The sequence below is a fragment of the Neurospora hispaniola genome, assembly GCF_033458365.1.
Source record: "Neurospora hispaniola strain FGSC 10403 chromosome Unknown B0T23scaffold_3, whole genome shotgun sequence".
NCBI lineage: Eukaryota > Fungi > Ascomycota > Sordariomycetes > Sordariales > Sordariaceae > Neurospora > Neurospora hispaniola.
The window spans coordinates 2721439-2743508 of record NW_026944408.1 but is presented as its reverse complement, the minus strand read 5'-3'; the positions used below and the strand labels follow the sequence as shown (position 1 = coordinate 2743508).

Sequence of the window (22070 nt, the reverse complement as noted above, 5' to 3'; positions counted from 1 at the left end):
TATCTCTTGCGCCATCACTCGCGTCATTCATTCCCGAGATCTCATAGCATGTGGATCGGCAAACCGATCTTCGGACTCCCGAAGCCAAGGACGAGACCGTGAAATGAATGAATTGCATACAGTCTAGACCTGGTTTGTTTGTCGGCTTGGTACAGCAAAATGCCTATTTCCACACTCGGAATACTAAAACGGAAAAGCATTCGACTTTCGAGCGGACCGTGCCGTAGGGGACTGCTGTCTCATATCGTTCAGTCTTTGAAGGCTAAGGGTGAAGACGGAGAGCAGGATAAGAAGGCTACTGGCGCGTTTTCAACCCTGGCTAGCTATTTTCCATGCCGCTTCAAACGGCGGCCAGTTTCTCTCTTTGCAGGCCAATAAGAGCTCTAGATCTCCTTTGTTAAACCGAAGCACTGACCTAAGGAACAAACAAACCAGTACTGGATTGTACATAACCCGATAAGCATAAATCATACAGTAACGTCATGCACCACCATATGTACCTCTACCTACTGAGGTGCCCGACGATGCATGACAGTACAAGTGAACCTGTTCGGCACCCACTCACTCACCTAACCACGCGCCTTGAAGCTGGCGTCTCACCTTCCTGCCCGTCCTACACGGCCGTTTGACGTGTGGCTGTAAAGTTCCCTCACCGCTTTCTAGCTTTCCAGTGAGTGGTAAAAGTGGCTGGGCTGAATGAAGGGTGTGTGGGTGGGCGGCCGGCGGCGTCGCGGGTAGCGGCTTTTCTAGAACTCGCATCCGCATCCGAGAAGAGTCATGGGCCCGGGGCATGGTCGGTGCTGTAACAAGTTTAAGGTGTCTTGGAGCACAAATTCTCGTGGGACAGCCAATTTCAGGGTTCACGAATCGGGCTGTTGTTGCGAGATTCCGTGGGTTTTGTGTTTGAACCGACATTGACCATCTACCGTACAAAGAGAGTAGAAACGACCAAGATTGATGAAATCATGTGGGTGAAGAAAGGTAATTGGAAGAGGCGATAAAGGTTCCATTCCGTACGCTTGTGTTTGAATGTCTCTTAGTGGTTGGTTTTTGTTGACGATGATGACGGTGATGGAACTCACAACAAACATCCAACGAACACACAAAGGGGACGACGGGAAGGAAACAGTGAATCTGCCTTTCCCGTTCGTCACAACAAAGATGGCCGGCTGCTTGCTGGCTGGCTGCTACACAACGCAAAACTGTGGAGGAGTGCACATGAGGACGAGGCGGGTCGGGTTGTCTGCAGCCAAACAGAGTGGGTGGTTACTACATACACCAAGCAACTCCATGTAGGGTCCCTACTTCTAAGCTCCAGAACCCAAAGTTTCCCCTTTCCTTCCCCTCATCCCCTCATTAACTGTTGTCCTGTTCGTCCATTTCGTCATTTCTCCAAGTGACCCAATGCTTCCAACCCGAATCAGTATCAAAAGAGAATGGCGGCCGGGAAAGTAGTGTATTTGGAGTGCCTGTTTGGTTGCCAATAACATCAAACATACAGGGTTTAGCGCGTGGGGAGGGAGATCTGGGGAAATCCGCTTGTCAATGTCGTCTCGTTCGGACTTTGTGCTTGTTTGGGCGCCATTGTGTTTGGCACTCTTTCGTTCTCCATGCCAATCTGTCAAGGGTCAGTCAGACTTTCAAACTTGACAAGTCGAGTCCGGGGTAATGTGTCTTATCAAGACTACTAAGGTATAACCGACGGACCCGTGAAACTCCTGTGTAGCGTAGCGTAGCGCCGTAGACGCAATACAAGGGACGCTCGCCCGTTAGTCGAGGTGTCGACAACGTGTTGGGCCTTCTTAGGTTTGGTCAGAGAGAAATCGCAACCACAAGTGATATCGAAAAAAATCAATGGCCAGCCAGTCTCTATCCTGTTTCAACTCTTTCGTTTGCACCGCCCATGTTGATTGGTGGGCGCTATCGAATCCGCAGATAAGGGGTGCTGGATGCGTTACCTTGCATAATGGAGGTGGTGGGTGAACGTCTTCACGTCTCAAAGAGAGAAAGCAATCAAACCGAGCTCCATTTTGAGCTTGGAGATTGGCCAGCATCACGACAGCCTCACTCGCACCCCACAGGCGTCGAGTACGTCCACCTACATACAGGCGGCTGGGGTTCTTCCTGTGCTTGTGTCGTTGGTGTAGGGTGTGTGCCCCGTTGTGTCCAGCTAAGCCAACAGGCACAAGGTCGACAGGGTCAACACGGCCGCCGACGCCGTGGAGAATTGTGTGCTGCAAGGAGGAGTTTGTGTGATAAATCTCGATCGCTACCTCTATGACCAGGCAAGAGGAGTGAAAACTCCCCAGTGTCTAGCGAACCTCGCTGCGGATGCCTACTGCGCAGAGTTGGCAGTTTGATGTTTGGTTGGAACTGGCGATCCGGACCGCCGAGAATGAGCAAGATCAGCCTGGTGCGCCAACAGAAAAGCGCACAGCTATTTTGGGTAAGAGCGTGCTCTGCTAACTAGTACCAAGCCAGCGTGGTTGTTATCGCCCGCGGAATCCTGGTTTGAGAGTACCATGAGCCCCAAAGCTTATTCATTGGATTGCTGCTTGGGTGCTTTGCTTTTTGTGCAACCTGGAGGGAGACTCGCCACATCTTGTGACAGACTCTCGCGGAAATAATCTGGCTGAAGAGGCGCTGATTGATAAGCCTGTAATGGATGAACACTGTCTTGACTCTTTTGAAAAAGGAGTGATAAGAGAACTCGAATATTGATTGTCTCGACTGGCGTGAATTAGCTTTGCTAGTCTGTCTTGACCTCGAGAGGTGATGTTCCATGGCTGCGAGGGGAGAAGGTCAATGGCTGGGATCGCTTCATGCAAGTCGCTCACGCCCGCATTCTGATGCAGCCTGTGGATCGACCAGGCGGGACTGCTGCCTGAGATTCTGGGTTCCGGTTGGCTGGTCATTATTACTCTTTGTAGTGTATGTATACAACGCGCACAGTGGCCATGGATGAATGTGTGGTTGATTGTTTTTGGAGTGCCTGTGTCGTCAAAGATGATTAGAGTTTGGTGATATCGTCATTGTTTGGAACAATGAATAAATGAGTAATTCCAAGCCCCTTCTCGTCTAGAAGCAACCGAAGTCTTGAATCGAGGGTCCTTGCTGATGAATCTTTGGGAACACTACTACCGGGCAGTCGGGCTATGACCTTGTACGTATTTGAAATGGAGACAGGATGACATTAGCGACGGGTTGATGCTCGGGACTAAACATGTCCATCAATTGCGACTTTGTGCCAGTACGCTACGTGATTTTGCCTCGTGCCCGGTTCGGTGCCCGCAAAGACGCAAGACAAGCGGTAAATGACAGGAACAACAACATGACGCGTTTCGACATGGAGACTGACCGTTAAGAGATGCCATAACCGACAACGAAGAACCCACCCAGCTTTATAACCTAATTACGAGCTTCCTTCCAACGTGGTCCGACAACAGGTTCCAATCAATTTCAAGGTTCCCAGGCTGCCTATCCGTGGAGAAGAAAACCCGCCTCGAGGCTTCGCAGCGAGGTGTCACTCCAAGCGGTGATGTTATCAAGCTGCAAGTGCCTTATCACCACAGAAGGACAGGCCGTTTTAGGTAGCGTCGGGAGTTGGGGCCAATGGCGGGCCGGCAACGTGCATCTCCACTCGCGGCGTAGCAGGGCCCTTGTACCGTCTGCGTACCCCGGGCCCACCTGACCCCTTCTGGAAAGGCGGAAGAGCTGGGCAGACGGCCTTGAATGCTACCGCAGGGTACCCACGAGCTACATTGACTGGTGCAGACCATGTCGAGGCATCATGACTCCAATGCACCTGCACGGACCAGTCCCCTTGCACATCATCACGAGCTCCAGGTGTAGTCACTCGCAAGTCGCTTGGGACGCTGCCCCCCTCTGCTGCCACCTGGATCTGGCTGATGCTGCCCTGCCCATCGAGGTTCCCGTCCCTCTTTTGCCGTCTCCTCTCGTCATTCACTCACTGCCATTAATCTCAACTTCCTCCAGTCTCTTCAAATCGAGACTGAAGATAACGTCTTTTGTCTTCCCCCCCTTTGGGAATCACGCATATCACGATTTATAGTCTACCAAATAAACCAAAGAACTGCGGGCAACGACTCTTTCCCGTGCTCCGCTCCGGGCACAAATAGGTACCTAAGTTGACGTATCTACAGCTCGTCCGCCCCCAGTCTCATGCCTGTTACGTCGGTACCGCCTGGGTACCCGATACGGTACCTCACTTAGAGGTACTGGTGCGCTATCACTTATCGCTGTCCATCCAACAGTCCACCCACTCCTTCCTGCGGCGTCCCTCGATCCGCATCACCCATCACCGCGACCGTCGACCACGGCCAACCGACCACCCAGACACTCCCACGACAGGACCACACCCATTCCCCCCGTTGCGTCAGGTCCCCATCCACTCATCGTCCGCAACATCTCCTACTAGCACCGCCCTTGGGCCCTTCAGAATTGCCTCCCTCGGCCGGCTTTACCGAACCATCTTTGCGTCTCTCTCTCTCCCCCCATATCGCCCGTTCATCTCTCCATCCTCCGAGTCAAGGTCACAGCTTCGGTCTCCCTCTCCGCTGTCTCCGGTCTCGCACCCTCAGGTTCCGATCGCCATCGGCGGGATCCATCGCGCCTTTAACATCTATCGCCATATACCACATCCATACACCCGACACCATACCAACTTTCGCCGCTTCCGCATCAACTGCCGTATGTCGGTCCGACCATCGCGTCATCCTACTGCTCTCTCGACCCGTTTCTCATAGACGCTACCTAGTACAAATCCGCCCTCCTATACATATCAATCGCACAACTAGATATAACCCAGCCGCAACCCTCGCCGTTGTCGAACTGATTGATACGGACGAGGCCAGCCTGCGGCCGATCGGGTCTGAGTCATTGACTTGACGTAGGACGTCAGTCTGCCGCGGTGGAAGAAGAGCAGCTGTCAATAACCACGCTTCCGTATTGATAGCAGACGTCCAGGTACAACAGTGTCAGTGTCGGAGCTTGGACCCTATTCTACTGTGTCCTGAGCCTTCATCCGTCCGTCGTTTCCTCCATCAACCTCAGGTGCTCGACTGCCTGTTCGTTCTGCCGTTCTTCCGCTCTTTTTCGCATCGACGGTTCCATCAGCCACCCGTTCGGGCTCACCTAGGCATCCCGTCCTCTCCGACTCCTCCAGACTTTGAAACGATTGTACTGAGCTCGACCCCCCTTCGCCCCTCCTCTTCCATCCCATACCACCGTATACTCTCTCTTCGTTCAACCCAGTCTCATCGTCGCTTGGCTGTCCATCTGCCATCCCCACCCAAGCCTGGCGCATAACAAATTCGAAGAACCATCAAGGTACTTCGTACTCGAACCTCTTCCCTCGACCACGCATTTGCCGTTTCATCTTTGGCTTCGACACATCCTCGACCTATAATCTCCACCTGCATCATTGCATAACCGAACGCAGTCGGCCTTATTAATACAAACTTGTCTGCTTCTGCCTAGAGCTCGTCTTCATCATCCTAACCACCTGAACCCCGGATAGATAGCACCACACCATTTGGCGTATACATGCCTGCCAGACTTGAGGTTGACGTCTTCCGAATAGTTTAGTCCCTTGGGCTACCTACCTTTACGCTGACTTCCCGTCATCAACACATACACCAGGAAGCCATGTCGGACCGAACGTCTGCTTCCTCGTCTTCGAGGAGGACGAAGCAGAGCTACGATGCCATTGGATCCTTTGTCATTGATCAAGAGATAGGAAAAGGAAGCTTTGCAAAGGTTTATCTAGGCCGACATAAGGTTAGTGTACTATGCAGCCTCACCCTGATCGATCTTTCAGCATCCCATACGGCCTTGACCTCACATCCGTACCGTGATCTGGGCTGCTTGCTGACATATCGTGCCTACAGGTCACGGGTGCATTGGTTGCTGTCAAATCCGTTGAGCTCGCCCGCCTAAATAAGAAGCTGAAGGAAAACCTGTACGGGGAGATCCAAATTCTCAAGACCCTCCGACACCCTCATATCGTCGCGCTCCATGACTGCGTTGAATCCTCTACCCATATCAATCTGATCATGGAGTATTGCGAACTCGGTGACTTGTCACTGTTCATCAAGAAGCGAGACAAGCTCATAACAAACCCCTATACGCACGACCTTGCGCGGAAATACCCCGTCTATCCGAACGCCGGCCTGAATGAGGTGGTGACTCGCCACTTTCTGAAACAGTTGGCGAGCGCATTACAGTTTTTGCGCGCTGGGGATTTCGTTCATCGCGACGTCAAGCCCCAGAATCTTCTTCTGCTTCCCTCTCCTCAGATGATGGCGAACAACAAGACGGCAAAACACATCATGAGCGGCAGCTATGACTCCTTTACGCCTGCTGCCGGCCTAGCGTCGGCCCCGATGCTGAAGCTTGCCGATTTTGGTTTCGCCCGTGTGCTGCCGTCGACATCCCTCGCCGAGACACTATGCGGCTCTCCTCTTTACATGGCTCCAGAAATTTTGCGATATGAGAAGTACGATGCGAAGGCCGATTTGTGGTCCGTGGGCACGGTATTGTACGAAATGGTAACCGGAAGGCCGCCGTTCAAAGCCAGCAATCACGTGGAACTTTTGAGGAAAATCGAATCATCGGGCGATGTGATCAAGTTCACAAGGGAGAGTGTGGTTAGCCAAGAGATGAAAGGCCTCATCCGCGCTCTCTTGAAGAAGAACCCGGTGGAGAGAATAAGCTTTGAAGATCTATTTAACCATCCTGTTGTCACAGAACCTATTCCAGGGCTTGTGGAAGACGACATTCCCAAGCCACCACGTCGCCGGTCCTTGAAGGAGGAAAGGCCTGTTAGTCGGGCGGAAGACTCGCTCGTACCCTCGCGAAAGCAATCTCTCAGGAAGGACCTGGCAGACCGCGAGGGTGCTCCTCAGACGGCTGGTCCCTCTTCACCAAAACCTCGCCGATCGTCGCCCTTAGCGACCCCTAACGAGCCCGTCGAGATCAGTAAACCAAACTACTTCCAGATACCACCGAGAGAAGATCGCCTCAGCTATTCTCCTCGAAAGGAAGCTGCTGATGGGCTAGGGATTAAGCGTCCACAAGTTCAACCGTCAACGTCTGCTCCAACCCGTCCATCTTCGTATGTAGACCGACGACATCGCTCATCAAATGCCTCGCTCAGGGCTCCTGTCCGAGAAGCAAACCCCTCTCCAAATGAGGTCACAAGGACAAAACCCAGAGGTATGGGCACCAAACCCATGACAGAGGAGGAGAGGGCAGCCCAGGATATCGCGTTTGAGCGCGACTATGTGTTGGTGGACAAGAAGCATCTCGAAGTGAACGCACTTGCGGACCAAATATCAATGTATCCGCAACAGCCCCAGTCCCCAAAGTCAGCGCAAATCGTTAGACGCGCAACTCAACAAGGCTCACCCACCTCGACGAGTGGCGCAGTTCCGAGCCCACCTTCCAGAGCACTTCAGTTGGCCCAGGGTCATAGCCGTCAAGGGTCCTACGACAAGGCACTTGGCACGAGTCCCAGCAAGGCGACTTCAGTGATATCCAAGGCTATTCAGGATGCAAGCTTGCGGTTATTCGGATTCAAATACGCCCCTCACCTACTAAGCAAAGGCCCATCTCCTGTTCCGATGTACAACCCATTCCCGACGTATCCAGCCCCTAATACCCCCACCGGCTTGATTTCAGATGGGAAGCAAGGCACCCCCGTGGACGAAGACTCCCGTGTGGCCCAGTGCATAGAGGATCACGCAACACGGAGCGATGTCGTGTACGGATTTGCCGAAGTCAAGTACAAGCAGCTTGTCCCGCTCGCTCCCTCGATGGACCATGGTCTTGGCGGTGCGCCCATTGAAAAATCGGCGGAGGAGGATGGGCTTACAGCCGAAGCTATCGTCTCGTTATCCGAAGAGGCGCTGGTTCTGTATGTCAAGGCGCTCACTCTTCTGGCCAAGTCGATGGATATCGCCAGTCTCTGGTGGTCACGGAAGAACAAGGTTGAGTCGACCAATAGTATCACTTCGGCAGCACGGGATTCAGCAAACTCGGAGGCCCTGGCTCTCAGGATCAACGGCGCTGTCCAATGGATCCGTTCACGCTTCAATGAAGTCTTGGAGAAAGCCGAGATTGTTCGACTCAAGCTGGCTGAGGCACAAAAGCGACTACCTGAAGATCACCCCAGTCATCCAAACAACCATGCGAACGACTCGACCGCTTTGAACAGTCTCAGCACTGTCGGCGTATTCTTGAGCGAGGGTATCAGTGCAGAGAGGCTGATGTACGATCGCGCCATCGAGATGAGTCGTGCTGCTGCCATCAATGAGATTGCCAACGAGGATCTCCCTGGATGTGAGATTTCTTACATCACAGCGATTCGTATGTTGGAAGCTGTTCTGGATCAGGATGACGACCACCTTCCAAAACGAAAGGTTTCTGGCGCATCAAAGGAGGAGAAGACTGGCGCCAACGAGTTATCAGACGAGATGAATAACGAGGACAAGCAAGTCGTCCAAAATGGTGAGCCAACTTCCGTGCTCGTACAAAACAAAGCTAGCCTTTACTAACATGGATCATCATAGTGATCAATATGGTCAACAACCGACTTACGGTCCTTAGGAAGAAGTTACGTCTAATTGAATCAGCTTCGAAAGCACAGCAACAAGAAGAGCAGAAGCAACAGAATCTCATGCGTCGGCGCAGTGGAGAAATGACATCCCGGAGCGTCCCTGCTTAGCAAAACTATGCGTTACCTTACGAATGAACGACACAGATCCAAAAGCGAAGATATCAGCATTACGAAGCTCATATGCCCCACGGCTGCTACTATACTTGGATCGCGCCTTTTTGGCCTCTCTCCACTTCACTCTCATCTTTGTTATTTTCATCTACTTATCTTCTTGTTATCGTGCTACATATCATACCAGGAGTTAGGGTTTGCGCTTATTTGTTCATCTTTTTCTTGTCATCCACCATGTACTAGCTCTCAGGAGATGGTCTGGTTTGGCAGTACACATTGCGCTGGCGCCAGAGGCTCGGGCGTATCTCTCCATTGTCGAAGGCAATACCAAGCTTGGGCGCTTGGCAGAGCTTCAGTGGAAGAACTTGAAGTTACCTTCGGACGGTTTACATTAACAGAGGCGTTTGAGGAAGGAATACATTTTTGGGGAGGATTTCTACTACCAGATTGTTGTCAAGACAGTGTTTTCGGAGTGTTATGTTAGCGGCTTCTTTTTACTTTTTTTACTTTCAGTGTGTTCTAATATCCTTTTTTTTTTCCCCTTTCTTCTAGGATCCTTTGATGTCAGGTTTCGGTTGTTACTAGCAAGTTTATGCAGTTCGTGGTTACTGGCAGATATCAGGCTCAGTGCCTGTCATTTGGATGAGACAATAAACATCAATTTATATCTCCACGCTTCCCTGTTCCCACATGTTGATCAGATCATGGTCTTTCAGCCTGCCCATGTTATATATTGTCATTTCGTCGGTGACTAGCCACGGAAAACATGTCTGTTCACGTTCGTTGCCTATTCATGATCTTATGACTGTATTATTGTTGCCACAGGACTTTGGGTATATCATTAAACTATTTTGAAGTCGCTCTTTTCTCCATACCTCATCTCGCCACCGCGTAAACTAAGCTCAACTTAAACCCCCTTCGAAAACGTCTGTCCACCCATCTTCTTATCGAACTCGACGCACTCACTCAATCCGCAAAGCTCAAAAAGCTCTCTAATCCCACCGGGAACCTGCTCCGCATTCTCCCCTTCGCCCTTTTGCTTTTCGGTAAAGCCAGCTGTCACCGCCCCCGTCTCCAGCAACTCCTTCGCTGCCTTCTGGTAAGCCAAGTACGCATGCGTCATGGCAAAGCACGGCCAGATGGCGATTCTGTACCCCAACTCCTTCGCTTCTTTGGCGTTCACCAAGGGCGTCAGTCCTCCAGGAACGAGATTGATCAAGCACGGGGTTGGGGCCATGGCCTTTGTGAACTTGGCCATCTGTTCCCGATCCTTGACGCCTTCCAAGAACACGGCGTCCGCGCCGGCTTCCACGGCGGCCTTGAGGCGAGTTAGGGCTTCATCGAACCCCATGGACTGAAGCGCGTCGGTGCGGGCGATGATGACCAAATCACTTCCCAGTCTCTCCCTCGCTTCGCGGGCCGCACGGATGCGCGCGACAAAGGTCGCTACGTCCACCATCTCTTTGCCTCCCAGGTGGCCGCACCGCTTGGTGGTTACTTGGTCTTCGAGGTGGAGGCCGGCTACACCACCCAAGATGTAGCGCTCGACGGTCCGGGCAACCATGACGGGCCCGCCGAAGCCGGTGTCGATGTCGGCAATTAGGGGTACGGAGCGGTCGAGGGAGGAGAGCATGGACGCTTGGCGGACCATGTCGTCGGCGGTGGTAAGGCCAAGGTCAGGCATGCCTAGGAGGGAGATGGCGGTTCCGGCGCCAGTCTGGGAGTTAAGGGGTTGTTTTGTTAGTCAGGGGTTTAGGGGGAATGGATGCAAGTTGGTGCTAACTGCATGCGATGGAAACTTGTCGAACTTACCATGTACAGATTCTTGAAACCCTGCTGAAGACAAACCCTCGCGGAGAGACCATCTTGAACGCCGGGACAGACGATGAGATCATCCGACTCGAAGAGTTGGGCGCGGAGCTTGGCTGCTGCTTGGTTGATTACTGCCATTTTGTCGATTGTGATAATTGAACGAGGTGATTTGATTATGTCAATGGATCGATGTCAACAAGACGGGGACAACAAGAAGCCTTTTATTCAGATCAAGTAGATAACCGATTTGTATATGTACAAATATCAATGTTTACTAATCCAACATACGCGAGCTTTCACCGACCGCTCTCCGGAATGGCGGTGCGTGTTTCTTTTCAAGTTAATGGCGAAGGCGCGAGAGTTCTGAATCGTCGGTTGTTTGACATCATGATCCATTGATCTTCGCTCCGCTTTCGGAGTTGGTGGCCTTCCGGGAGGAGGCGGGATCTCCAATTTTTTTTAGTTAGTGCAGGTTCGTGCCGATTGAAAGCGCCAAGGGCGGCCGACGTAGCGTGGGTGGTGGAGAGTGGATTTGGATCGTGGGGAGAGCGGGGCGATGGTTGACCAAGACCAAAAGATGAATGGCTTTTGTGTTGATCAAGGTGCCCATTTTCTCGGTTTCCGATTCACAGGGGTCTCGCTGCCAAGATATCTAACGTAGGTAAACTTCGATGTCAGGAAAAGGCATCATGGCGATCAGGAAACTTCCTTTTGCAGAACATCAACAATTTTGCGACCCCCTGTTTTCCGAATGACGACCATCTAGATTTCAACCCCCACGCCCGTCTTGTCGTGGGGGAGAACGTGAGGTGAGGTCGGAATGAGTTGCCGAAAGTGAGACATTCCTCCGTTTGGCTGCTTACTCCTCATTCCTCAATTGCCAAAAGTTGAGCCTCAACGTTCCATCGCGGCAATGTCGTGGTGTAGAGACGAACGTCGTCCGATCTTCCGGTCTCGTCCGTGAACTTCGACTCTCATATTGATTTGTTATCTACATGCTAACACTCTTGAGCCGTGTCGCTGCAATTGATTGACACATCGTGAACCACATCGAAGACTCAAATATTCCATTGTAATACATAACTCCCCATATTGTCAGTTCCAACAATCTTATCCCCGTATCAACCCCCCTCATACTTGGCTTCAAAACAACAACCATGACAACCTTCCCCGCCTCCTGGACCCTTACTCCCTCCGCCCGCCTCGAGATCTTTACCACCCAAATCCTCCCCGCCGAACTACAACCCCATCTACCCAGCAGCCCCCCTTCCCCAACCACATCTACAACCAAAGACACCACCACCACCCGTCGCCGGCCCCTCGCCATCCTCATAGTCGGCCAAACCGGCGCCGGCAAGACCCGCCTAGCGCCCCTCCTCCGCCGCGCCATGACCGCCTGCCACCCCTCCCACCGTTCCCCGGCCCACTTCATAGCCGACACCTACAAGACCTACCACCCTCACTACGCCCCTTGCCTCGCCCAGTTCCCCCCGGCCCAAGCCTCCGTTCTGGCAGGGCTGGACGCCCGCCTCTGGCTGCAGATGGCATGCCAGCACGCCGCTGAGGCCGGCATTGATGTCTTGGTGGAATCTGCATGCAGGCATCCAGATGACTTTTGCAAGCTTGTTGAGATTTTTGCAAAGGCCGGGTATACAGTGAAAGTGGCCATCTTGGCGGTGCCCGAGGGGGTGAGCAGATTGGGATGTTTGGTCCGGTATTGGAAAAGGCTACCGGAGGCTGGATCGAGGGGACTACCTGTGAGACTGACGCCGAAGAGGGTGCATGATGAGAGTTATCAGGGGTTGGTGGAGGCGGCGAGGTTTGTGGATGAGAGCGACGCAGTGGATGGGGTAGTGGTCGTCAGGAGGGGGGAGGGGGTGGCGTTTTGGAATGAGAGGGTTAGAGTGGAAGGGGATCGGGAAAGAGTAGAAGAAGAAAGAATAGGGGAGAGGACGAGGAGGTGGGTAAGGGAGCCTGCTGGGGGAGCGTTGAAGGCGTTGGAGATTGAGAGGGTCAGGACGCTGTCGGTGGAGGAAAGGAGGATTGTGGAGGAGGATGTTGAAATTTTGAGGAAGCTGGGGGATCCAAAGGTGCATCTAGAGATTGAGGATATTCAGACGTTGATGGGTGGTATTGGAGCTGGGTTTATTGGGCCATTTCCGCCTTTGGAGCCCTTTGATGCGGATAAGTTTGCTGGGAGTGTTTTGGGGTGATGGTGATATTCACACTAAGGGCACATTTATCGCTAAGTATCACTACGTTACAGTACTTCCACCCTAACTGAACGCTGGAAGCCATTCACAGGAAGAACTCATGAGTTCTAGTACGCAAATACCCTGACATGGTACTAGGAGGTAAGATCTGTATGTGTGACATTTTCGGACATCGCCCTTCCGTAGACTTCTCTCCAACTATGTCACTCCATTGGGTATACAGAGATCTCGTCGCTCCAACCTTTGTCGTCTGAACTCTGCGAATACTCTCCCGAGGTTGTTTTCATCTGAACTTTGCTGGATCCTGTTGTACACCATCTCCTTGTCTCTCAAAATATCACGTATAAGACTCTCGTGGACTCAGATAACTCTCCTTCTCTCCACCATTCTACCATAAAGCTTCCAGTTTTCTCAGTTTCATCTTCAGGATCCTTCTTCTACCCTTGCGGATTCATCTTGATCAAACTAACGCTGCCCTGTATTACGCTCACTTCCCAATTCATCACCAGGTATCGAATCCTTCACTGGCTCACCTAAACACCACGCCTCACTATTACTGCCAGCATCTCCATCATTATCATCATTACATCTTCCAACATCTTTCTCACACAAATCAAGAATCCGTGCTTGGTATATCAACTCTTCGCCCGCTTCTCCAGAATGCCCAGAGGCAAAGCCGGCACCGGACGACCCAGGCCGATCTTCAAAGGGCTCAACATAGCCCTCTCCGGCACCTTCCACGGCCAATGGACAGACACGAACATCTCCAGATGGGTGAATCTCCGAGCCGGCACGTTCAGCTGGCGGATGAGCGAAGACGTGACCCATCTTGTCAGCACAAAGGAAGAATTTGACAAGAAGGGTCCTAGAGGTGAGTTTTCTGGTTATTCTCCTGCTACCATGCCATAGCGAGACTGATGACATACATATGTGACGAGCAAATATTTTTGGTATGGCAGTGTAAGATCAGAACATGGTACTGACATATACGATCCGAAACAGTCAAAGAAGCACTGGCACGCGCGTACAAAAAGGACAAAAAATGTTATCTCGTCTCCTTGGACTGGCTTGAGGATTCGATCCATAAAACAAAACGGCTGCGCGAGGACGAGTTCTCTCATGTGGCCACGCTCAAGGCCTTGAAGGATAAGGCTAGGCTGGAGAAGAAGATTGCAAAGGGTGTAGAGGAGGAGGATAGGGCTGTGAATCAGAGTAAGTTTGGCCCTGGGATTTTGCATTCCAAACATATCTTTGATACAACACTGTTGACTGATATTCTTTTGTTTAATCAGACCTCTACCGCGTCTATTTCGACCCGACCGACTTCTTTGAATACAACATTACTCTAGCAAGGGATGATGAGGAAATGGGCGTCACTGGTGAGAGATACGTGGTCAAGGTGAGCTTTCTCTTTAGGGGAATCCTTTTCCGTCTGACAACATCTCGAACGACTCATACACAACCAACCTTGTCCCTTCAAGCTTCATCAAACAACTAACACCAAGCAGCTGTACGAATCCAACGCCCTCCCTCATCTTTACCACGTGGGCGTCAGGTACTACAAAAGCAAGAAGGACACCATGCCGAAGCTCCACCGCCTTACCGAAACCCCGGGTAATTTTCAGCGGGAGTACGAATCCTTCAAACGCTTTTTTGAGATCAAAGTCGGATATCCTTGGGACGAGAGACTGGTCAGGGGCGTGGGAAGTTTGGGAGTGAAGTTCTTTTCTTATCAGCCGCCGGTGAGTGCACATCTTTTCCACCATTTCGCCAACAATACCGAGTGATAGTAAGGCCAGTAGGGAAAGTGGTACTGACCTAACCTCGCTCTTTTCATAGACGGGTGGTAAACCAGTTGGCTGGGTTCCACAAGAATACATTCCCAAGGAGCCAACTGCGCCTCACGAGGCAGAAGACAACACCTGCTCGCAGTCTATGACGATTGCTCAGCCTGCCCTGAAACTCAACTCTGGAGTTACCCATGGAGAAGAACCTACCACTTCATCACAGGAAGGGAGTCAAGGTCAAACGCATCAGAACGACCAAAGCCCGTATCTTGATGAGTCTCAGTACACTGAGTCTCCTCATACGCCCCAGCATGACAGGCAGGAGACTTCAGAGGAAACAACAGAAAATATGCTGCCCACACAAAGAGCAGTCTCCACTGGAGAAAATGCAACAGTCACCATAATGCCAGTGGTGGACAGTGAGACACAGGTTTTCTAACCATATTCATCGCGACAAGAAAAGGGAAGGCATGTGAAGGGAAGTCTTGCGCAGGAGAAACATGATTTGAGATATATCCAGTCCAGAGAAGCGAGAACCAAAGTGCCGATGAATAAGAAAACACAGACGGATAATTACAAGGGGCGTTATGGGAGGCGCGTATTGTCGGGGGTTCAACTTTTGCTTGCACACAGTCTTTCATAGAACAATACCCATTAGCAAAGGGGTAGTAAGGGAGACATGGGCGATTATATCCCGACTTCAGTTCAGGTGTATCATACCCTGCCAAGTTTAGTCCATTAATCATAGCGTTGAATTATTATTTCCCCAACACCACCAACCTGCCCCTCTCTCTCCAGCGCTTCAGTGACCCCCCCAAAGTTCACACCACCCATCAACCCCCCTCAAAACCTCAACTTGGGCAACACAAAAACCACCAACAACAGCACGACCATCAACCCATAAACATACGCATACAACATCATCCTTCCCCACCACCCTTCTCCCTCCGTCATCCTCTGCAACGTGCTCATCTTGCCCGTGACCCTGGTCATGCCCTGCTCCGTCTTATTCATGCCTTCGCCCGCCCTCTCCAGCGTTTCTTTATCCTCCTCCAGATACGACGAAAAGGCCTGCGAGGAGGCCTTCAGCTCGGTGGCGAGTTTGAGGATGGACTCGGAGAGAGCGTCTTGCTCGGCCCGCTGGGTGTCGAGGATGGCTTCGGCGGTGGCGGAGATCGTTCCGGGTTGCGATGAAGAGGTTGTTGTCGTGGAGTGCGGGAGGAGGGAGGAGGATGTTGTTTGTGCTATTGGCTTTTCGTTGGCTGTGTCATTGTTGTCATTGTTGGGCTGCCGGCGAGGGCGAATTATTTGTGTGGTGGTTGTCTCGGAATAGGGTTGCTTTTCTGAAAGGAGTTCGGGCTGTTGAGTCTTTGTCTCTTCCATCGGTCCCTCCGTCCCTTGCTTCTCGTTCAATTCCTGGTCTTGTGGCTGCTGCTCCTTTTCTTCTGCGTTTGGTGCTGCCTCTGCTACCTGGTCCTGGTCGTCGCCCCATCCGTGCTCTTCCTCCTCCTCCCCAAGTACAGGCACACCGGGTGATTTGTTGGAATCGAGGCTCTCGCTTGGCGTTGCTATTATGTCGGCAAGAATATCTTCGCTGTCGGACGTATCTTCCCCATTATCGCCCTCCCCTCCATGCCTGCTGGCCTCTTCTGCTGCGGCGATCTCGGCCAAGTCACTCAGGCGCTCCGTAAGCTGTTCAATAATTTCTCGCTTCCGAATCAAATCGCTTTGGATCTCGTTCTTCCGGACATGGATTTTGACCCCTAATGCCTCCTGCTCTAGCTTGGTGAGGAGTGATCGGGCATAGTTGATATTCTGCGGTTGTTCTGTTAGCATGTGGGGCATGGAGCGTACGTCCCGAATGGCTTCATACTGCTTGCGCCTTCTCTCTTTCATACTCGCTTGCCCGTAGCCTGGCTTCGCGCTCGGCGTCAGCGCGCAGGATGGTTTGTTGGAGGCGGTTGAGAAGTCGGGTCAGATCCGTCAGAGGATCTGCTGGGCGCGCAACCGGTGTAACGCCCGTTGTTGTTAACCCGGGAATATATCGAACCATTGTCTGTGTGGTGGTGATATGGAATTGTTGGTTTTGTGTTGCGGTACTCGCAGCTGTTCTGAATGCGATCACAAGGTTCAAGTTGTTGATGACGATGTTTCAAGCGCAAGTTGGGGGACATTGATGGACAAATGTCCTGTTGGACTTGGAGCCCGGCCGCACTGTGAGGCGCGAGCTTGTGTGGGCCGACAGGGGCCTTCCATTAGTGCAACACTAGGTACCCGTAGTGCTGCAGAGCCAAAAGCCCGACTAGCTCCCATAACCCTAACCCCTTCCTCTGGATAGCACTTCCGAGATGTGACCTCGTCCCTTTCACGACATGAACTGTGCTACCAGAACGGCAACGACTATCACATGGCCTGGGGCATTATGGACAGGCTTTATATTCTTATCATGCCATATGCCACTCTTGAACCCATAGAACAGTCAGTCATGTGAAACAGAAATATCCGCGGCCGATGGAAATCTTATAGGGATCCACCGACTTACACAAAGAGAGGGTTAGGGTCGGTTCTTACTGAGTGGGTTAAATTCCCCCAGAGCTCTCGAGGGGAGGAAGGTTGGTGGTGTATCACAGACCGAGGCCGGGGAAAGGGCATGAAAACACCCGCTGAACCGAGAGCTTGAATATTTTAGCCTTCCTCGTCCTCCTTCTTTGTTCATAGGCAACTAAACAATCGAGCTCAATTACTGCTCAACTGCCCACCAATTCGGCCACCACCATGACCCGGTTGGCCGTGACTCGTGCGCTGCGGAGCATTCCGCGGGCCACCATCTTATCGAGACCACCACAGTTCCCCAGAACCCCATCTTTCAGGAACAGGGCTCCCCCCTCTTTGGCCAACTACAACACTCGCAACCTATCAGTAACTACTCGCCGTTTGAGCGACGACGAAGATGAGAGAAAATGGTCAACTCCTCTCGCAAAGCAGCTGGCTGAGGCCATTACAGTATGTTCACAAAATCCTCAGAAAAACTTGCAAGGAAATGTTCTGACATCAAGTACAGGCGACCGGCCCAGTGCCATTGGCCAGTTTCATGCGCATGTGCCTGACTGGCGACATTGGCGGTTACTACACCGGCGCCATTGAGAAATCCGAGCAAAACCGTGACCAGTTTGGCGTCAAAGGCGACTTCGTCACTTCGCCCGAGATCTCCCAAGTCTTCGGTGAGCTCTGTGGGCTTTGGTATGTCACCGAATGGCTGGCCCAAGGTCGCCCGAGTAAAGGAGTCGAACTGATCGAGGTCGGCCCGGGTCGTGGTACCTTGATGGATGATATGCTTCGGGTAAGTGTTGTGTCCTTTCTCATCATATTCTCACGCAATAAAGGCCGGGCTAATCATGCAACATCAGACCATACAAAACTTTCCAGAGATGGCTAAGAGCATCGATGCTGTTTACATGGTCGAAGCCAGTCCCCAGCTCAGAATGGCCCAGAAGAACCTTTTATGCGGCGAGGACGCCGCCATGAGCGAGTCGAAGGTTGGCTATCATAGTCATTGCAAGTACGGAGACATTCCCATCGTCTGGACAGAGACCATCAAGTCCATCCCCTACGGTATGTCGTGTCTCCTTTCACACTTCCCACCAATCTCCCCTTTCTGTCGAGCCCCCAACTGACACCATGCCCTCCTCCACAGACCCCGAGAAAACCCCCTTCATAATGGCCCACGAATTCTTCGACGCCCTCCCCATCCACGCCTTCCAACTAGTCCAAGTCCCGCCCACAGAACCAGCCCCCCCGTCCTCCATAGCAACCATCACCACTTCCGGCCCCAAACAGCCCAGGACAAGCAGCACCACAGGTCCAATCCTCGAATGGCGAGAACTCCTCGTCTCTCCCACTCCCCCCTTTTCAACACACACCACCCTCCGCACCCCGGCCTCTCATAACCCGCACCTCACCCCTCCCCCCGACTTCCAACTGACCGTATCCCCTTCTCCCACGCGTCACTCCCTGCACCTCCCCGACCTCTCCCCCCGCTACCGCGCCATCAAATCTTCTTCTTCTCCTTCTTCTTCTTCTTCTTCCTCCTCCTCACAAAAGCCCCTCGCCGTCCTCCCCGACGGCACCACCCAAGCCGGCGCCCTCATCGAAATCTGTCCCGACGCTTTCCTGTTTGCCTCCGACTTCGCCACCCGCATCGGCGGATCTCCTGCCCATCCCAAACCCTCGCCCCGCGGCGCGGCGCTGATACTCGACTACGGTCCCGGCGACGGCAGCGTCCCCGTCAACTCGCTGCGCGGGATCAGAAAACATCACCTCGTCAGCCCGTTTGCGGAGCCGGGGTTGACGGATTTGAGTGCTGATGTGGATTTCACGGCGATTGCAGAGGCGGCGACGAATGCGAGCGAAGGGGTGGAGGTGCATGGGCCCGTTGAGCAGGCCTGGTGGTTGGAGGGGATGGGAGGGAGGGAGAGGGTTGAGCAGTTGGCGAAGCGGTCGAAAGGAGGAAATGATGAAGAAGAGAAGGACAAGTTTGTCAAGGACTTGAGGAGGAGCTGGGATCGGTTGGTGGATCGGGGACCGAATGGGATGGGGAGGATATACAAGGCTTTGGCCATTGTGCCTGAGAATGATGGGAGGAGGAGGCCAGTTGGTTTTGGAGGGGATGTCGTCATGTAAAACCTACCTAGCATGTTGTGTCTTTGAACTGTGTCCTGAACCCAGCCAGGTCAGCTTGTACTGTATGAGCAAGATTTTCATGTCTGTTATACGCAAGGAAATGGAATAGGCTATCATTATCTTTTTGCCCATTCGGCCTCACCCAGCCTAGACTTATTGTACCGCTCTTGATCTAAACGACAAAGTTCTAAGAAAAGAATGAAAAAGTGGAAAAAATAATAATACAGCCACTTAGGAAACGCCATCAAGAACAAGTGTGAAAACAGATCGACAAAACATATGATGCACGGCCATGTTGCCTCAGTCACAAACCGATAGTGCACTTGGACTGCTTCTCGTCAATACAATTAGACTCGTAATAGTTATTCTAATTCCCCAACTTGGACTTGATGTGATTAGATAGCCCCTCTACTTCTTGGCTCTCACTAGATTACCCTCCTCGTCACTATCCTCGTCAGACGAGAATTTATCGCCATCCTCGCCGACCGCAAAGATGGTCTCTCCGTCCATGGAGTCACGTTGAGGGTTAGGACTCCTCGGTTGTTGCTGTTGCTGCTGGGATGAGCTGCTTGGGCCAGCAAGATTTCGTGACTGCTGCTGACTAGTGCCAGCACCCGAACCCGAGCCCCCGTTTGCACTCTGGTTCTTCTTTCCCTTCATGCCAACCTGGGCCTCCTCGTCATCACTGTCATCCGGCGCACCAATATCCAAGTTCGAAAATTCGATGATGCCGTCATCGTCCTGAGCAATCTCGTCACTCATGGCAAACCGCTTGTTGTTCGCTGTCGGCCGCCACACATACGCAATGAAAGCGACATCGGCAAAATAAACAAGGTTCGGCCAGCCATCGAGAATGAACCATCTGCTCTTCCAGTGGAAGGGGACGTATCCAGGGTCGCTGGCCTGAGCAAACGAGAAGCTGTTCCAGAAGAAGAATCCAAAGATGACCAGGATGGAGATGAGAATGCACCACCACAGCTTCCTGTACATGCCCTCCTTAACGTGCTGCTTGCGCTCCTTGAGGTCCTTGAGTGTCCAGCTAAGCGAGTTAAGCGTCCACACATAGAAGGCCGTCAGGGTACCGGCCAGAGGAAGGATGATGAGTAGAACAAAGGGGCCAGCGCTGTCTGGGTTGACAAGAAGACCGGTAATGGCGTAAACGATACCGAAGACGAAGTGCGCAATAGCGAGCCAGCGGACGTAGATCATGGTGCGGCCGAGGGTGTGCTTGACGACGCCGTAGCCCATGCAGACAATCAGGAGGAGGAAGAATGAGAAGGAGTTGCGCGCAGCGTTGAGGACGGCCACCACGATGAGGAGCACACGGGAGCCGACGTTCGAGCCGTGGCGGTTGAGGAAGTCTGGAAATGGACAGTGGTTAGCAATCATTCGAAGAGGAGGACCAACTACAAGCAAAACGTACCATAAAAGCCCCATGTCATCAGCATTTCAATGACGAGGAAGATGAGGATAGCTGTAATGTAGTTCTGCACAGCCAAGATATCCGACCGGTGCTGGAAGTAGAGGAAGCCCCAGAACGCCAACACCAAGGCGTACAAGATGGTAATGCCGCCATAGAAAGGCAACTTGGGAATCTGCGTAGCGGGGAGCTCTCCATAGGCGTTCCGGAACTCGACAAGGGCCTCATACCTATCGGCCGTGTACTTGTCCGTGAGCACGCAATAGTAACCGGTGTTCTTAATCTGGTACTTGACTGGAGCTGACTTCTTGAGATGAATGGCGTCGGTGAAAACTATGTTCTTGGACAGCGCAGTGGCGTTGGGTGCAAGGATGTACTCGCCCACGTTGGTGGTGTTGCAGTAGCCGGCATCAACATACTGGGGCTCGCAGATGCCAATCCTACGGTCGGCGCCCTCGGGCAGCACACCGACGAGATCCGAGTCCTGCCACTCAAAGATAAGGAGACTGACAATGGGGTCGTCGCCAGCGTCGGAGCCGAAGTCTGTGAACTTGACACTGATGAAGGGATTGACCGGGCCATCCCATGTCTGTTTGCTGTACATGCCTGCACATCGTTGCCGGTTCTCTTCGGATTCGTCCTGCCATTGAAGAGAACTTGTCAGTATTTCTGACTTGTCTAGTGTAGGACCATTGATGTGCGTGTGGCCTGCTACTTACTAGTTTCACCTCCAGGGCCTGTACCGTCCATACGGACAGCACCAGGAGGAAGAAGGCATACGCCCAGCTCCTCATCGTAGCTGCTCAAGAGAATTGCCGGTTCTCAGCCGTCGTATAGGGTAGGGGGTACTGTGGCGGTTTGTACAAATCGTTGGTTCGTTTAGCAGTGCCCCCAAGGTTGCTGCTCTTCCTGGTGTCTCCGGAAGAAGAAATGGGTCAAGGAGAGGACGGGGTTTGGTCACGAAACATGGGGTTCGCTATTCTCGGTTACGTTTGCGGCTTCGATAGCTCGTGGGACGAATGAGGTGTCGATGGTTGAAACTCGAAAGGTGCAGAAAAGCATGTGAGGGAGAAGGGAATCGAGGCGCGAGGGAGGCGGATGGGAAAGGAAGATGGCAAAAGTTGAGTTGAAACAGTGGTCGTGGAGCTTGGAGGTCGATCAAAACCAAGATGCTGGAGCCATTTGGCCGCCGTGTCCCCTCCAAACTAGGTGTAGACGGTACTACAGTAGTGTGCTTGTGTCAGGAACTCCCTGGCACTTCCAGGTTCCTGTGCTGTTGCGCATCCAGCACAGCCTCACAGCTTCAGTTGCAATTAATATGAGCACAGTAGCGCTCACACTGGCCGAGTCCCCTGCTGCTTCTAAAACCGGCCCAAAACGGGCACCTCAATGGCCAATGTTCTGGGGGA

At 52.5% G+C, this 22070-nt stretch overlaps 8 protein-coding genes across 8 annotated transcripts; 4 read left to right on the top strand and 4 right to left on the bottom strand.

Annotated features, from left to right (window-relative positions):
- Window positions 1–250: 250 nt before the first annotated feature.
- Window positions 251–1143, bottom strand: B0T23DRAFT_117957 (uncharacterized protein). The gene is made up of 3 exons (XM_062831986.1): window positions 1083–1143; window positions 575–1018; window positions 251–383 (listed from the first exon to the last, which is right to left on the bottom strand). Coding segments are annotated over exons 2-3 (342 nt in total). The 5' UTR covers window positions 916–1018; window positions 1083–1143; the 3' UTR covers window positions 251–382.
- A 4524-nt stretch (window positions 1144–5667) lies between these two features.
- B0T23DRAFT_427752 (uncharacterized protein) lies at window positions 5668–8746 on the top strand (the record flags this gene model as incomplete). Its single annotated transcript, XM_062840090.1, has 3 exons — window positions 5668–5799; window positions 5910–8529; window positions 8592–8746. 3 exons carry the CDS (start codon window positions 5668–5670, stop codon window positions 8744–8746), a joined length of 2907 nt encoding a protein of 968 aa, XP_062694221.1.
- A 910-nt stretch (window positions 8747–9656) lies between these two features.
- On the bottom strand, window positions 9657–10699 carry B0T23DRAFT_427751 (Phosphoenolpyruvate/pyruvate domain-containing protein; the record flags this gene model as incomplete). Its single annotated transcript, XM_062840089.1, has 2 exons — window positions 9657–10466; window positions 10562–10699. The coding sequence occupies 2 exons, from the start codon at window positions 10697–10699 to the stop codon at window positions 9657–9659; spliced, it is 948 nt and encodes a 315-aa protein (XP_062694220.1).
- A 585-nt stretch (window positions 10700–11284) lies between these two features.
- On the top strand, window positions 11285–12953 carry B0T23DRAFT_377477 (zeta toxin-domain-containing protein). Its single transcript, XM_062837033.1, has one exon. It carries the CDS (start codon window positions 11719–11721, stop codon window positions 12772–12774), a length of 1056 nt encoding a protein of 351 aa, XP_062694219.1. The 5' UTR covers window positions 11285–11718; the 3' UTR covers window positions 12775–12953.
- A 481-nt stretch (window positions 12954–13434) lies between these two features.
- B0T23DRAFT_427749 (uncharacterized protein) lies at window positions 13435–15000 on the top strand (the record flags this gene model as incomplete). Its single annotated transcript, XM_062840088.1, has 5 exons — window positions 13435–13645; window positions 13777–13986; window positions 14067–14173; window positions 14283–14516; window positions 14614–15000. 5 exons carry the CDS (start codon window positions 13435–13437, stop codon window positions 14998–15000), a joined length of 1149 nt encoding a protein of 382 aa, XP_062694218.1.
- Window positions 15001–15354: 354 nt separating this feature from the next.
- On the bottom strand, window positions 15355–16770 carry B0T23DRAFT_419454 (uncharacterized protein). The gene is made up of 2 exons (XM_062839704.1): window positions 16435–16770; window positions 15355–16376 (listed from the first exon to the last, which is right to left on the bottom strand). Exons 1-2 carry the CDS (start codon window positions 16612–16614, stop codon window positions 15405–15407), a joined length of 1152 nt encoding a protein of 383 aa, XP_062694217.1. The 5' UTR covers window positions 16615–16770; the 3' UTR covers window positions 15355–15404.
- Window positions 16771–17176: 406 nt separating this feature from the next.
- On the top strand, window positions 17177–19445 carry B0T23DRAFT_117809 (putative S-adenosyl-L-methionine-dependent methyltransferase-domain-containing protein). Its single transcript, XM_062831985.1, has 4 exons — window positions 17177–17564; window positions 17623–17901; window positions 17969–18173; window positions 18256–19445. The coding sequence occupies exons 1-4, from the start codon at window positions 17337–17339 to the stop codon at window positions 19239–19241; spliced, it is 1698 nt and encodes a 565-aa protein (XP_062694216.1). The 5' UTR covers window positions 17177–17336; the 3' UTR covers window positions 19242–19445.
- Window positions 19446–21613, bottom strand: B0T23DRAFT_117805 (lung seven transmembrane receptor-domain-containing protein). The gene is made up of 3 exons (XM_062831984.1): window positions 21381–21613; window positions 20665–21301; window positions 19446–20602 (listed from the first exon to the last, which is right to left on the bottom strand). The coding sequence occupies exons 1-3, from the start codon at window positions 21453–21455 to the stop codon at window positions 19650–19652; spliced, it is 1665 nt and encodes a 554-aa protein (XP_062694215.1). The 5' UTR covers window positions 21456–21613; the 3' UTR covers window positions 19446–19649.
- Between the last annotated feature and the right edge of the window lie 457 nt (window positions 21614–22070).